The sequence below is a fragment of the Nicotiana tabacum genome, chromosome 8 (genome assembly GCF_000715075.1).
Source record: "Nicotiana tabacum cultivar K326 chromosome 8, ASM71507v2, whole genome shotgun sequence".
NCBI lineage: Eukaryota > Viridiplantae > Streptophyta > Magnoliopsida > Solanales > Solanaceae > Nicotiana > Nicotiana tabacum.
Genome location: NC_134087.1, coordinates 156,043,471 through 156,059,685, shown reverse-complemented (window position 1 = coordinate 156,059,685; position 16,215 = coordinate 156,043,471). Strand labels below are relative to the sequence as shown.

Genomic DNA, 16,215 nt, shown 5'->3' with positions numbered 1-16,215 from the left:
CATATTCGTACTCGTTGTTAGTTAATTTTACAATTCTAATAGATTGTCTAACTATATTTCCTATGGGTGGCTTCAGAATGATGCCAAGTCCGGACCCCTTTATGTTTGAGGTTTCGTCCGTAAAGAGGGTCCAGATTCCCGAAGATGTTCCCGAGTATACCAACAACTCTCTCTTGACTTCGGGTATTAGGGCGAGCGTAAAGTCGGCTAAAAAATCTGCCAAAATTTGGGATTTAATTGTTATTTAGGGTTGATATTCGATATCGTACCCACTAATTTCCACGACCCATTTGGCCAATCGTCCCTAAGAGTTCGGGTTTAGGCATTATATTTCATAAAGTGTAGGTTGGCACAACACATAGAGTATGATAGAGAAAATATGGTTTCAGTTTTCTAGAGGCACTTAGCAAGGAGAGTGCCAATTTTTCTAGGTGAGGATATCTAGTTTCGGCCTCACCTAAGGTCCTACTAACATAATAAATCAAAAATTGCGTACATTGCTCTTCCTAGACTAGGACTCCACTTACCGCTATTTCTAATACTGCCAGATACAAGTATAGTCGTTCGTCTGCCCTTGGCGTGTGAAGCAATGGCGGGCTCGATAAGTCTCTCTTAAGTTCTTCTAAGGCCCGTTGGCATTATAGGGTCCATGTGAAGTTATTTTTCTTTTTCAGCAATGAGAAAAATCGATGGCTTTTATCGGACGACCTCGAGATGAATCGCCCCAGGGCTGCAATGCGCCTGATTAGCCTTTGTACAACCTTCACATTATCCACTACCGTGATATCCTTGATAGCTTTGATCTTGCTGGAGTTGATCTCTATCCCTCGGTTGGATACCATGAATCCGAGAAATTTACCGGACCCGACCCCGAACGCACACTTTTTTGGATTCAGCTTCATATTGTATTTCTTCAATATCCTGAAGGTTTCCTGCAAATGCTTTAAATGGTCCTTTGCTCGCAGGGACTTAACTAACATATCATCAATATAAACTTCCATGGTTTTCCCTATTTGTTATTCGAACATTCGGTTTACTAGTCATTGGTAAGTGGCACCAGCAATATTTAATCCAAATGGCATTACGTTTTAGCAGTATGTGCCATACTTAGTGATGAAAGAGGTTTTTTCTTGGTCACCTGGGTTTAACAATATTTAGTTGTACCCTGAATAGGCATCGAGAAAACTGATAATCTCGTGGCTGGCCGTGGATTCGATCATATATTCTTAGTTTGTTCCCTTTCTTAGGAACTACTACTACATTTGCTAAGGAGTTTAGTTACCTCGTCCTTGATGAAGGCATGCTTGATCTCAGACTGGGATCTCCTTTTCTGTTTCACCGGACAGAACTTCGGGTCCAAGCTCAATTTGTGAGTAGTGATCTTCGGTAGGATCCATGTCATATCGAGTTGGGACCAAGCAAAACAATCCATATTAGCTTTAAGAAATTGAACGAGTTTTTTCCTGAGCTCAGGAGTTAAACCCATGCCTAAGTATACCTTTTGATCGGGAAAATGTTCGATCAGCATGACCTGCTCCAACTCTTCGACCATTGATTTGGTAGAATCAAAATCATTGGGGCGATAATGGATCGAGGAATCCCGTAGTCATCATCTTCGTCAATCCCTTGCTTGTCTGGTTGGGTCGAGGCTGACATCGATGATTGCTATTTGGCTTCATGTTCTGCTTTCGAACCTGAGTCCTTTGTCGATGAGAGTGTTAATACTGGAATTACTTCATCGAAGGAAAACATCTCCTTTGCGTCAGGTTGTTCCTCGTAAACCGTCTTTATCCCCTCTGGTGTTGGAAGTTTTAATATCTAGTGAAGGGTCGAAGGCACGACCCTCATGTTGTGGATCCATGGTCTTCCGAATAGGGCGTTGTATCTCATGTCCCCCTCAATTACATAAAACTTTGTCTCCTGGGCAGTACCGGCTACGTTTACTAACAACATTATTTCTCCCTTAGTAGTTTCGCAAGCCAAGTTGAATCTGTTTAGCACTAGGGCCACCTGTAGGCCGAGTTGTTTTACGACCCTCGATTGAATGATGTTGGGTAAGCCACCTGGATCAATTAGCACACGTTTAACTCGAGTTTTATACATGAGTACAGAAATTACCAGCGCATCATTATGGGGTTGCATAATTCCTTCTGCATCCTTAGCGTTGAAAGATAGAGTTCATTGTGGTAAGTAATCTCAAGTCCCTTTTTCCCTTGTGATTGACACTTTGGTGCATTTTATCATCGGACCTTGAGGAACATCAACCTCTCCGATGATTATATAGATGACGTGTTGGGTTTCGTTTTGTTCATTTTGTTTTTTGGAGTCCCTATTTCTGAGGTGATTCTTAGCTCGGTCATTTTGTTGAACAATGAGGATAATTCTTCCCTCAAATGCTGACAATCCTCATCAACATTAAAGTTGTACTCCGATAATCGTGGTTCCTCTTTAGGACAGATAGATATATCGAAGCCGTTCTTGCTCATGAGTCCCTGTGAGCTTGGGCCTCAGTTATTTCTTCTTTCATTTCGTGGAGAGTTTCTCCCAGATCTGCTGCTCCTACGGTCTCCATTATATGGTTGATATCGATCTCTATTCAACCATGGTTCTTGGTCAATATCCCTCTTGATTCTATCGACGAGTCTGATAGGATAAACGGACCCAGAGATCGTCCTCGACCCTGATCTTCGAATGCTATCAATTGTGCATATTGGCCCAAGTGACAGCTGGGTATTCTATCAAATTATGCTTCAACTATTGTGAAGTCACTGAACTTCGATCGTTAAGACCTTGAGTGAAGGCTTGAGAATCCCAATCATCGGCGACCGGTGGCAAGTCCATCTATTCCATTTGGAATTGAGACACAAATTCTCTGAGCATCTCGTTGTCCTTCGGCCTTACCTTGAAAAGGTCCAACTTCCTGGTTTCGACCTTGATGGCCCCGGCGTGTGCCTTTATAAAAGAATTTGCAAGCATAGCAAATGAGTCAATATAATTAGGCGGTAAATTATGGTACCATATCATAGCACCCTTCGACATGGTCTCTCCGAATTTCGTTAGGAGGACAGATTCGATATCATCATCTTCTAGGTCATTCCCTTTAATAGCATATGTGTAAAAGGTGACGTGCTCGTTCGGATCGGTTGTCCCATTATATTTAGGAATCTCGGGCATGCGAAACTTTTTGGGGATTGGCAGAGCCGCACTCGCGGGAAAAGGTTTTTGTATGAACTTTTTGGAATCAAGTCCCTTCAATATATTGGCGATGCCCCTGGGATTTGGTCGACCGTGGAGTTATAAGTTTCCACTTTCTTTTCATTTTCCTCAATCTTCTTTTCCCTAGAATCGATTCGTTTTGTCAGTTCTTCGAGTATCTTCATGATAGTAGAATTGGTCTCCGATTCTTTCTCCCCCGATTTCCTTAAAACCAATTCGACCCTGTGTACAACTTCCTGGGATGGCTCAAGTTCGACCCTGCTTGGTGTGTGATTCTGGTTTTAGAGCTTTGCTATTGCTGCCTGCTGAGCCTGTAACATTTCAAAGATCACCCGCAGGCTTATTCAACCATCTTCATTGCCACATGTTTTCTGAGTGGTTGATCGAGCATCCCCGCGAACGCTGCCTTCGATATTGATAGCAAAATTTCAGTTGATGGCTACATGTGAACTAACATCGATTGGATCTATAGTCGGGACTCCATCGAGGCCAACCGAGGGTACATTATTCGCTGGTGCAATGTTATCATTTTCGTTGTGGCAGCCAAAATCATTGTCAATATGTTGGGGTGCTGATGGAGAGTTCGATATTTTTTAGTCCTTTAATCAAAGATACTTCAAAGAACATGTGTAAAATAGTGCGTGTCACGAAAGTTTGTACTAGGTAATCACTATTATCCTTAGACCCACGGTGGGCGCCAAACTGTTTACCCTAAAATCGGATAACAATTGAATTTATACGCGGTTTTAAGGACACATGATGTAACTTTGTACAAATTAAGAAGAATAATTAATATTGAGATTGACGATAAAAGAGTAAATGCAAATCACAAGAATTGAATAGCCCTGGCCCTCGAGTTCAGTCACCTTTAAACTAAAGATGTTTAAACTGGCTTATGAACAGAATAACAAGATAATGAAATCTAGAAAATGATAGTATATTACTTTGTATTGTGTGAATATGATGCCTTTTATAAATGATCAGACCTCCTTTATATAGTAGGGGAATCCTACTCTTAATATAATTCTATATGAGATAAGAAATCTCATGATTGGCTAATTAATCGGCCTCTTATTGATACGTGTCGCGATTTCCGTCGTGATCCCCGCCCTATTGCGGATATTTTGGCTTTTCTTATTTGGCTCGGTAACCTCCCCTCGATCTCTCTCGATTTCTATCTTGCTCGGTCTCGGGGTCATGAGCTCGGCGATCTATCTTTGCACTATGGTTCGATATAACATGACGATTGTCACACCTCCTTTTTCCGCCTCCGCCAGGGGCGTAAGGAGTTTTTTCCAATTAAAGGACAATCGAAACGGGATTTGTTTATTTATTTCAGAGTCGCCACTTGGGAGATTTAGGGTGTCCCAAGTCACCAATTTAATCCCGAATCGTGGAAAATATTCGACTTTCCAAATGAAGTCTGCGAACCAGAAATTCTAAGTAAGGAATTCTGTTGACCCGTGGGAAGGTGTTAGGCACCCCCGAATCCCGTGGTTCTAGCACGGTCGCTTAAACTGTTGTAATGGCTAAAATATCTGATTTTAATACATGTTCAAAAACTATAGTGCAATTTTAACTTTTAACCGCTTTTATTGTTATTATTATTATTATTATTACAAGAATGTGAACATTGTTTAAAACATGTCTTTGGATTACGTCACATGAAATGCACCCGCAATCCGGAACACAGTTTATTCAATGTTTTGGGATTTGGATTTGGGTCGCAAAAATGCGCACCCGTGTTTAAGAATGTATTATTATTAACATGACCCAAAGGTGGCTGTTTATGCAAAGTCAGCCTTCCGGCGTCTCTTTCGGGAACATTCGGCTATGTCTTGATAAAACAGCGTCACCCGACTTCTTTATGACAAAATTAAAATTTGACATGTTTTTTATTGGCTATTTTTAGCAAAAGGGGAGGTTGGACACCACTCGACTTATTTATGAAAAAATAAAAAAAATTGACACGTTTTTATTTATTTATTGGTTTTTGGCTATTTTAGCAAAACAGGGGGGTTGGACCCGATGAGGGTTGCCTACGTATCTCACATCCGGTGAGAATCAAACCCGCGTAGTTCGGGCCAATTAACCGAACTATTTTAAAACAGGATTTTTTTTCTTTTTCAGCAACAAATAACAAAACCACTTTCAAAGCACGACTCTTTTCATTTTCATTTTGAATTTTTCAGAAACAAATAAATGAAACTATTTTAAAAGTAAGACTCTTTTTCATTGTCATTTTCAGGGTAAGACAAATTATTTTCCTTTTTATATTTTTTGTTATATTTTTTTTAAAAAAAAATAAGACAGAACAACTGACTTTTTTTTTCTCTTTTGCTTTTAAAAACAAACTAATAAGAATTTTTTTTTTCATTTTCTCAAAATTTCGGCAGAGTTTTGATAGTATTTGGGCATTGGGTTTTTTTCAAAAATAAACAATCAATTCCCTAACCGCTATTTCTCTTTCTTTTTTTTAATTTCAAAATATTATTCCTGATATTCAAAAGTCAGTCAACACACAAATCCGGATCAAATAAATACGCAAGTAGCAGCAAGTAAGATGCATCAGGATGGTCATTTTCATTTTTTTTTTTTGGTACACCTGTCCTAGACAGACCCAACCCCTGTGTTGAGCCTCCAAAGTCAAATGCACGTGATGCAAACAATCGCTCCTACTAAGGATCCGGCATGAAGCTGAGTTATTCTAAGTGAAAAAACCTGAGGCATATTGTTCTAGCCCTGGCTCACCCAAGTGGACAGCTTGAGCCGAAATGGGGGCAACGTACCGGGAGCACGAAAGTCTGCCCGGCCTAGTTACTTGTCCCAACTTCGTCTTATTTGGTATGACTTCTAACAGAAAGGTGGGCCACGCGCACGTGTACACCATAAATTCGGAAGACTCAGAAAGAAGAAGGGTTTCGTAGCAGTTTTATATACACAATTCAGATAATATTAAAGCGGTAAAAGCATCATTTAGCACATTAGGCATATATCATGTAAAAATCAGATAAAAAATAAAGCCAACTATAACAGTTATTTTAAGCTCGAATTCTTGAACCCTGAACCAGTGGTTCTGGAACTCTTTATCCCCAGCAGAGTCGCCAGAGCTGTCACACCTTCTTTTTCCGCCTCCGCCAGGGGCGTAGGGAGTTTTTTCCAATTAAAGGACAATCGAAACGGGGTTTATTTATTTCAGAGTCGCCACTTGGGAGATTTAGGGTGTCCCAAGTCACCAATTTAATCCCGAATCGAGGAAAATATTCGACTTTCCAAATGAAGTCTGCGAACCAGAAATTCTAAGTAAGGAATTCTGTTGACCCGAGGGAAGGTGTTAGGCACCCCCGAATCCCGTGGTTCTAGCACGGTCGCTTAAACTGTTGTAATGGCTAAAATATCTGATTTTAATACATGTTCAAAAACTATAGTGCAATTTTAACTTTTAACCGCTTTTATTGTTATTATTATTATTTTTACAAGAATGTGAACATTGTTTAAAACATGTCTTTGGATTACGTCACATGAAATGCACCCGCAATCCGGAACACATTTTATTCAATGTTTTGGGATTTGGATTTGGGTCGCAAAAATGCGCACCCGTGTTTAAGAATGTATTATTATTAACATCGTGCCTAAAGCGATTAACGTATTGTTATTTATGGGTAAGACCGTGGAATTCACTAAACAGTCCATCCCGAATTCTAAATACTCAATTAAACATTTATTGAGGGCCCCGCAATTGGTGCATTTTATTGGGCGAGGCTCATCTCATTTATTTTTAAAAGACAATCCTAAAATGCCTACATTATTTTCTATTAAATCTGTCTCTACAAAATAAAATAAAAAATGTCTTAATTTATTTACATGCTGAAATTAACCAATAATATTTACTCTAAACAATATTTCTACCAAGTTCCTACTAGATGGCCTATTCGTTTGATTTTTGACTCGACGAAGTTACTACACCATTTATTTATTTAGGCAATATATGCAGATAGTTCAACTGTTAAGCTATCGTCGAATTTTCCACTATGTGTATTAAATAGCTACATGATTCTGATTTTTTGCAAGCTAAATAATTTGTACATACAAATAAAAATCAGAATATAATTAAAGCTAATTCAGAATTTCAACTCTTCATTTTTCGTATTCATGCTTCATATTCGAATTACAATAACCAGCTTTTCAGTTGTGTACCTGATATTGGAAGCAAAAGAAAATGAAGATGAGAATCAGCAGCAATAACAGTACAACACAGCAACAACAGCCCAGCAACAGTAACAACCCAGTAACAGAACGGTGAAGTAGTAATCCCAAAACAAATGCTTCCAACTTTTATGAAACAACAACAATTAATGCTGATTTTAGACAACGAAAGAAAGCAGAATATTTTTTTTTAGTTTTTTTTTTATTTGAAAGTTTGAATATTTTTCGGAATTTTTCTCTCTCTTAAATATTCAGCTCTTTTTTTCTCTCTCTCTTATTTTCTTTATGTTCTTCTCTATATTCAGATTAGTTCCTCTGTGTATTCTCTCGTATCTGTGTGTTCTTTTCTGTGTGTCTTCTTGTTTCAAGACTTCCTATATATAACCCATCCCATAAATCTTTCAATCAATTAAAATCAATACTTTTTCTCTACCAAACCCATTATCTTCCCACTCATCCCCATTACATTAAATAAACATATCACATCACCCCATTATATTTTGTCCCCCATGCCTAACATAAACAAATACAAGATTCCCCCCACTAAATTTTGTCTTGTCCCCCCTTTATATTAAACAATTATATCACAACCCACCCCATTTCATTTTGTCCCCATGCTTTACATAAAAAATTACAAAATGTACAATACCTAAACTACCCCTCCGACCTTATTTAAATTACCAAACTACCTCTGAACGTACTGCAAATTACCAAACTACCCCATCAGCTATAACAAAGCAAATAATCACACTCAACCAAAATATAGCCAATATGACCAATTTCTACATAAATTCAAACAACAATATGAACACGGATGAACATCATAACAACAATATCACATGAACACAAATTGAACAACAAAGAACAACTAAAATTTGATTGAACAATATTTTTAGCAACAACAAACCTGTTTTCGGATTCAACAACAACAACAATCAAACAAGTATATTTAGATTTCTAAATTCAATAATATTGAACTTAAAATCAACTCTAACAACATTACAACCAACAATTCCTATATTAAACTTAAACAAGATTATGAGACAAATTCAAGAAATAATCATAAATGATAAACAAGAAATCAAACTATACAAATTTCGGATTCAAGATCAAAGTATGAACATGAATGAATCCATATTTTAAAACAACAAACATGACGGATTAAAAGACTCAAACAACATTAATAATTTCTGGAAAATATATAACAACATGAAACAAATTGAAGAAATAATCAATTAAATTTCAATTTGAATCTAACAAACATCAAACTAACAAAATCTTACCTAAACAATAAAACAAACATGAAATAAACATGAAAAACAAATTAATTAATTTACCATTTGAATCTGAAAATTAAAATCAACAAAACACATGAACAAACTAGAAAATTATTTCAACGATGAACAACGAACAAAACAAGAATCAAATATTTAACGATTTTAACTTCGAGAAATATAAAAACGAAATATGGACAAAATAAAACTCAAAAACAACTAACCGGAGATGAATCAACGACGAACTTTGATTGTAAACAAATCTGTCTGAGCCTCGACCAAAGCTCGAACAAATGACGACGAAGACGACGAGAAGATGAAGCAGCCCGCAGCTAGCCATGAAACGCGAGCAGCAGCAGAAGAAAATTGAAGTAGTAGCAGCGACAACCATGGCGGAGGAACAGCAGCTCGGAGGAGAAGAAACAGTAGCAGCAGTGGCGTGTTTGGACGATGAGGAAGCAGCTGGAGATTTTCGATGGAGAAGATGAAGGCAAAAAACAGCAACAACGGCAAGCATGTTTGGTGAAGGTCGACGAGCTGTTCGTCGTCGATGGAGCAGTGGAAACGTAGCAACAATGGAGGACAAAAAGCAGCAACAATGGAGGACAAAAAACAGCAGCAATGGAGGACAAAAACAGCAGCAATGGCGAAGAGAAAAGGACGCAGCAGCAGCGACATGGATGACGCAGAAACAGCTGCGACGATGGTTGTTTGGACGCGACGAAGATGGTGTAGCTGCTGGGAGTCATTGCTGCTCGTCATGGCTGCTCGTTCATGGCTGCTTGGGGCTGTTTGAAGTCGTCCATGACTGGACGTGGTGAAGAAGACGACGAAGAAACAAGCATGGATGTCGAAGTTTGAAGGTGGTCGTTTGGTTTTAATGGCGGACGGGGGTCGATTTGGGTGGTCCGACGAGGAGTTGTGCGTGTGTGCGAAGGTGAGGCAGAGGGGGAAAGGGTAGCTGCCATGGTTGCTTGCTTGAAGCTTTGAGGAAGAAGAAGAAAGAAAGAGGGGGGGGGGGGGCGGATCTCTTAGTTTTAGGGTTTTCTTCTTCTTTTTTTTTTTTGTTTGTTTTTTTGTAAAATGTAAGACAATAGGATGTTGGGTTATGGACTGGGTCGACCCAGTTCGAAATGGACTGGGTCGTTTGGGAAGATTGGGTCTTTTATTTGGGCCTGTGGCTTGAAATCGAAGAAGAGGCCCAATTCCGACTTTCTTTATATTTTTGCTCTCTTTTCTTCTTTTATTTTTCTAAAACTAAATTATAAAAATACTTAAACTATTATTAAGAACTAAATTAAGTTATAAAAGTGCAAATTAACTCCCAATAATAATTAACGCACAATTAAGTAATAATTAAGCATAAAATTGTATATTTGGACATTAAATGCTAAAAATGCAAACGATGCCTATTTTTGTAATTTTTATTTTTTGTAAATCAAATTTAATTACTAACAATTGTAGAATTAAATCCTACATGCAACATGCGACATATTTTTGTATTTTTATTAATTTAACAAATAAACATGCACAGACAAATACAAATAATTATTCAAAATATCACAAAATTGCACACCAAGAAAAATTACTTTATTTTTGAATTTTTTGGGAGTAATTCTCATATAGGGCAAAAATAACGTGCTTACAAGGATGAACCTTGGCCTATCATGTTCTAGTCTCAAAGGGCAAGCCCGGTTTTGATCGTATACACTCTCTTTGAAACTAGCTTTAACCTATTAATTTCTTGTCCCAATTTATGTGAAATACTTTTCTTTTTAGTGATTGTCCCAAAAAGAATGATAACTTTTCTATATTTAGAAACAATTTAATTTTAAACTTATCATATTATCCTTGGTAAGATGATTTATAGTCATACAAATACTTATAACTATTTTTAGTTCTTTCTTTCTTAAATTATGTGCTCAATAATAATGTGTTATAAATATTTAGCTTAAAGTATATTTATTTATATGTATATCGCCTCATGTTTTACTCGTATTTCATGGATTTTGGATGTAAAATGTATTGATTTATGTCAATTCGTGGTATTTTTATTTGTAGGATCATCCGGAGGCAATAGGGAGCAAAATGTGCGAGATTAGATCCAAAACGGAGAAAAGGTGGAAAATGCTGATTTTGAGCGCCACAGGCAGCGTGGGGCGCACCTGTGGCGCAATTTACAGAAACTTCAATTTGCCAGCGCTAGGGCTAGCTCCTCACGCTACCCTGGGCTCTAGTGACGGGAACTTCTCCAATTTTGCCCGGAACAAGGTTATTTTGGCCCAAGACTTACCCAACGCGTGTAAAAGCAAGACTAAGTCTATTTTGAGACGGGAGACTCTATTTTGAGGAAAAAATATGCACGAGGAACATCCGGGGGCGAGGATATCTCAGTTTTCTTCATCTTTTCTTAGTATTTTCAATTATTCAACACTTGTGAAATTGTCTTGATATTATCATAAGTGCCTAAAACCCATAGTTCTGGGGTTGTGATTTAGCCATGAATATTGTTGTTTAAAGTTGAATTAAGCTTAATTACAATTCACCAATATATGGCTGTTTCTTCTATTCTATGAGTAATTGCTTAATTGTCTCGCCAACAGTTAGGTTCTATTTACTATCTATGATATGCTTGGGAAAGCTATGTTTAGATTAGAGAATAATTGAAGAGAGCATGATCTTAACTCTGGGGGGAGGGGATGGGTTTGTGGTTAGGATAGAAATATATCTAGCCACCGTGCCTAATTATTTATTGTAATCTTAATTCATTCTTAATAGATTGATTCCATATGAATATAGGCGTTAATCTGTTTTGAATATGCGAGTAGTACTTCGAGAGAAAGCTAAGAGAGCAATTGTTCGATTAATTAGCAACCATGAGTGTATTGTATGAAAGGGAGAGTTAACGAGAGCACAATAGGATTGGTGAATCGATCACAATGCTGGAATATTTGTCTCTACTGAATATACAACAACCATTTTGTTGCTTGAGAATTTAGTTACTAGTTAAAATTATTGTTTAGTATAATCACACTTTTGAACTCTGATTGATATGGTGAATTTAGTGGGTAGTTAATATAAGTCTCTATGGGTTCAACACTCGATTTATCATTTTACTACTTATACGACCATGTATACTTGCGTGTGGGTTTGCGAGTAACATATCACATATTTGGAAAGGAAGGAGTACTTTAATATATATTTTTCCTCTATTGCTTTTAATATAATGGAAAAGTTAAATTTAACATGTTAAACACTCTATAGTCAAATTCGACACACAACAATAAAATGAATGAAGTACTTTTAAACACAACACAGGAGATTAAGTTTTCTGGTTAACATTTAAAGAACTCTGAAATAAACCCAAGAAAAAAAATGAAAGAAAAAAAATTCAGAACAGCCACAGAACGCTGGCCGTAGTATATATACTACTTAGAGAATTTGAAAAGGTCAGGATCAAGTCCATGGTGATGGAACACTGGATATTTTTGTGTGCCTGTGGGATTAACCAAATGATCACCGATAGCTGCTTGAGATTGCAGTGCGCCTTGGTGTGAAGCAAGAAGCTTATCCAAGAAAGACCAATCGCCACTAAATTTGTCGTGTTGAGGAATAATATTGAAAGTACTGCTGCTACAACCTGCTGCTCCAGCTGCTGATGTTAGCCTCAATAAGTTCTGATGCGAACATTCATTAAGGTTCATGTTCGCATTCAAAGGAAGCTGAGGACATGGATTGACTGATAATAAGTCTGGACTTAGCAGTTGAGGGAGGTGCATTGAACCATCAAAGTTGGACGCATAGTCGTAGCAGGCTTGTTGATGAGGTTGTTGCATATTCTGTTTTGGATCAGAACTGCCAGACTTCATATGATCCACAAAATGTAACTGTTGCTCCTGATCATCTTCACCCAACTCGTGTTGGAAACCTCTAGTGTAGTTCTTTTTCTTGAACACCCTACAAACAACCCAGCCATCTTCCTGCAATGGCTTGAACAATATTGAAATGTAAAATTTAGTATCCCTTTTCTTGTATACCCTACTCTACAGAAAAGAGAAGGAGATCAAATTGTTTTGAGGCATATATAATTAATTAATTAAAAGTCAGCTCTCTTTAACATATTAAATATTTAGACAACATGGTCACATAATTTTACATGATATTAGAGCAGTCATGTGATTCTGGATTCAAATTCCATTGTCATCCAAAAGAAGAAAAACATATTTTAACGTGTTTTGAAAAGAAAAAAAAATCAAACTTGACAAGAGAGAGGAACGGCCAAGACATAACATGACTATACACTACTCAAAAACTAGGATCAGGGGCGGATGTAGCATTATAGGTATTATTTCAATCGAACACATAACTTTCGGTGGAGAGCATAAATTTATAAGTAACATTTTATTAAAATTGCAACAAATAGTATGAACCCATAAAAGCTGAATCCATTTAGATGTGTGATGACCAAAAAGTAAAAACATAGTTGTATTGGGAAGTTACTAAGTACCTCAACTTCAGCAGTGTTGTCATCAAGGCGATACTCATGCATGATCCAGTCAGTCTTTTGGCCATGAGGTGCGCGTCCGGTGTAAAATACAAGAGTTTTCCTCATCCCAATCCTCTTGGAGTTGCTAAGGTAGATTGCTTTATCCCGCCCTGTCGCCTTCCAGAATCCAGCTGTCGTGGCTCTATTTGTTCGAGTCCCTGTTGGGTACTTCTTATCCTTGTGGCTGAAAAAGTACCATTCATTCTGTGGACCTGATCCTATTCTACATATTTCTGCATGTCATCAATTTTGAATTTAGCATATGCTTGTGTGGATAAACGTGCGTGCAAGCTATTCTTATACTATTATATATTGATAAAATATGCTTAGACGAGGCTGCAGAATACAGTCAACTTATCCACCACATTAACCTAATTTGAGTAAATATTTACATGTTTATGCATCTATATTGACAAGAAGTGGGCCAATTTGAGATAGCACTTGCATTATTCCCCCTTTCTTAATCAACTGGCACAGGTGGGGTTAGGTAAACCTTACGTGTTTATTGATATTAAAAAGTTACATATGTTGGTCATGGTATTATAGCTCCATTTTCTGTATGATATTTCTTTTTGTAAAAATTTATTTGCACTGTGTGGTGTGGATATAAGCCAAATCTTAAATAAATCATCTTTTTATCTGGTTTTTTATATTTTCCCCTATAAAATTATAAAGTCATTGTGTATGATTTTGTGCTTTGTTGATCTTTAGAAGAAGTTGATTTAGATCCTTGGAAGTTTTGGTAATTATAGGAGATTCTTTATGTTTTTGAAGTACAATACATTTTTGGTGACAGAGAAATCTCATCTTTATGATCAAATCCGCTTTCTATTCATAAATCAAAGGAGTGCTTTATGGATTAACTTGATCTACCGACTTTCCCAGCATTATCTAACTAAATAAGTTCCCTAAATGGTGAAGATTTAAATGTAGAGGTGAAGGAGACTATTCTTATGCCTTGTTTGCCTTTTAGGTTAATTACCTGAAAAAAGAAAGTTATACGAGGCTGTAGAATGAGGAGGCAGTACAGTACGTCCTCCACATTCTTCCCTTGACATATCCACAATATTAACTGCATGAATGAATAATTGACGTGCGCTTTCTAGCTTTTTTGTTATTAAGAAAAAAACTTAAGTCCTGCTACCATTGTTCAGATACAAATAATTGTAGTTGTAGCATAGCATAGTCAGAAAAAGCAAGAAGTAAAATAGGAAAATGTACTAACCTTTGAGGTCCCATGGTTCAAGTTTGTTAAGATCGACTTCCCTAATAACGTCCAAGTCTATTGCTTCGTATGAGACTTTCTTCCTGAGATAATAATAAAGAAGCTCCTCATCTGTGGGATGGAAACGAAACCCTGGAGGAACTGAAAGCTGTCCATTTCCTGCTCCCGACATCATTATGCCGATATCCTCACTCCAAATTGCTAAATGTATATTCTATCCTGCAAGACGCACAGAGTATACGAGCAAAGCAACATATTAGAGCAACTAGAAATAAAACGGGAGATCATGTGAAAAAGGCAAACTAATTTTATATGTAATATATCCAAGCACCACCCCCCCCCCCCCCCAGGTTCAAATCTGACTGCAGACTGCATGCACGAAGGGGGGATCGATATCTTTCTTTTCATGAATGAAAAGAGAAGTGCAAAATTACGGGCTAGTTTCGCGCGCCACGAATAAGTGCTTTACTAATCAAAATAAAGAGAATAAGAAACGACTCGCCACTAACTTGATCAATAGTTAGTCTCTGATCCTCACTGCTGAAGAAAAATACTTTTCTCACTTGTCTTCAAGAGAATATAATTGATTAAGAGTGTGATATTACTCCGCCAAAATTTCCAACAGTCTACTGAGGGGATATTATTTGCTCGCTCAGTGAAAACGAGGAAAAAGTGTTAGCAACAGGATGGTCTAGGTAGTTCGAACTTGAAAAGAAAGAAAGTTTTGCTTCCTAAAATTTGAGATGAAGGAAAAAGATATATTTTGAGAATGAATGAAAAGACTGCGATCAGATCTTTAGGGTGAATGATACATGGAGAGAGAAACTGGACCGAGAATGTTAAAAACTTAGGAAGAATAATAAGGAATGAAGTGTGGTGTTATGTGAACAATGAAATTGGATGTTACGTATAGTAGTCTCGTGTGAATTATGGTGTGGAAATGAAAGGGAAGAAATTACTACCAGACTTTGGAAAATGTCGTTGAATGGGAGACCCCCTCCTGGAATTCGCCGCATATAAGTGATGAAAATCTGCTCAACTACTGTAAATATTGTTTTGTTTGTGTCATCTCTCTCAATATATCCTTTAGCCATGCACAGTCAAAGTCAAAGACGAATAAATTCCTTTTTTCTTCCTTTTACATATACTACAGTATATTTCCATTCTTCTTCCTTTTTTTTTTTAATTTAATCTTCCAACTTATCATTTTCCTTTACGGTGACAGGAACACTTACCTGGAGATTGATTAATTTAATCGTGCATTGAGTATTTGGGTTACGTATTAGAACAGGAGGATCATAAATTTTAATACAAAATGACAGGTTCATCGTGTAAGGTATTATAGACGCAATAAAAGACACTTAAACTGGCCTCTTATTATTGACACACTTATATTAGCTTTCTTTTTCTTTCTTTTTTTCCCCTTTTCAGTTCTTGACCTCTTTGCGTTTATCTCTTCTGCCTTTTCTTTTTAACTAACTCATCAAGAAGGGAGATTACATTCTGCAATAAAGGAATAATATCCTGCCGGCCTATTTCTGAGATTTTTATGCCAATTAAAAAATATAAAGAACTTCTAATATTTTTTATTTTTATTTTGTAATGTTGGTCTAAGAATTGTTGTAGTATCAAGTGAAACTACTTTACCAATTTAAGATTATGATTTAAAGAAATCAATTGATAATTTACTGATTATGCATGGCTTAGAAGATTTAAAGAAAAGGAATAAAAATCATTGGTCAGAGAAT

General features: G+C 37.0%; 1 protein-coding gene across 3 annotated transcripts; it reads right to left on the bottom strand.

Annotated features, from left to right (window-relative positions):
- Positions 1 to 11,957: 11,957 nt before the first annotated feature.
- On the bottom strand, positions 11,958 to 15,546 carry LOC107813719 (protein SOMBRERO). Of its 3 annotated transcripts, none has more exons than XM_016639020.2 (4): positions 15,430 to 15,546; positions 14,468 to 14,686; positions 13,204 to 13,475; positions 11,958 to 12,685 (listed from the first exon to the last, which is right to left on the bottom strand). In XM_016639020.2, the coding sequence occupies exons 2-4, from the start codon at positions 14,640 to 14,642 to the stop codon at positions 12,125 to 12,127; spliced, it is 1,008 nt and encodes a 335-aa protein (XP_016494506.1). In that variant the 5' UTR covers positions 14,643 to 14,686; positions 15,430 to 15,546; the 3' UTR covers positions 11,958 to 12,124. The 3 variants fall into 3 exon arrangements, with proteins under 3 accessions (XP_016494506.1, XP_016494507.1, XP_016494505.1); XM_016639021.2 differs by having other exon boundaries at positions 11,958 to 12,676; positions 14,977 to 15,508; XM_016639019.2 differs by having other exon boundaries at positions 14,977 to 15,507.
- Between the last annotated feature and the right edge of the window lie 669 nt (positions 15,547 to 16,215).

Coding starts and splice junctions, on each gene's coding strand:
- LOC107813719 (XM_016639020.2), bottom strand. CDS start 14,642: ATGATGTCGGGAGCAGGAAATGGACAGCTTTCAGTTCCTCCAGGGTTT. Junction 13,476..14,467: donor TGAACCATGGGACCTCAAAG/GTTAGTACATTT, acceptor GATGACATGCAG/AAATATGTAGAATAGGATCA. Junction 12,686..13,203: donor ACAACACTGCTGAAGTTGAG/GTACTTAGTAAC, acceptor ATATTGTTCAAG/CCATTGCAGGAAGATGGCTG.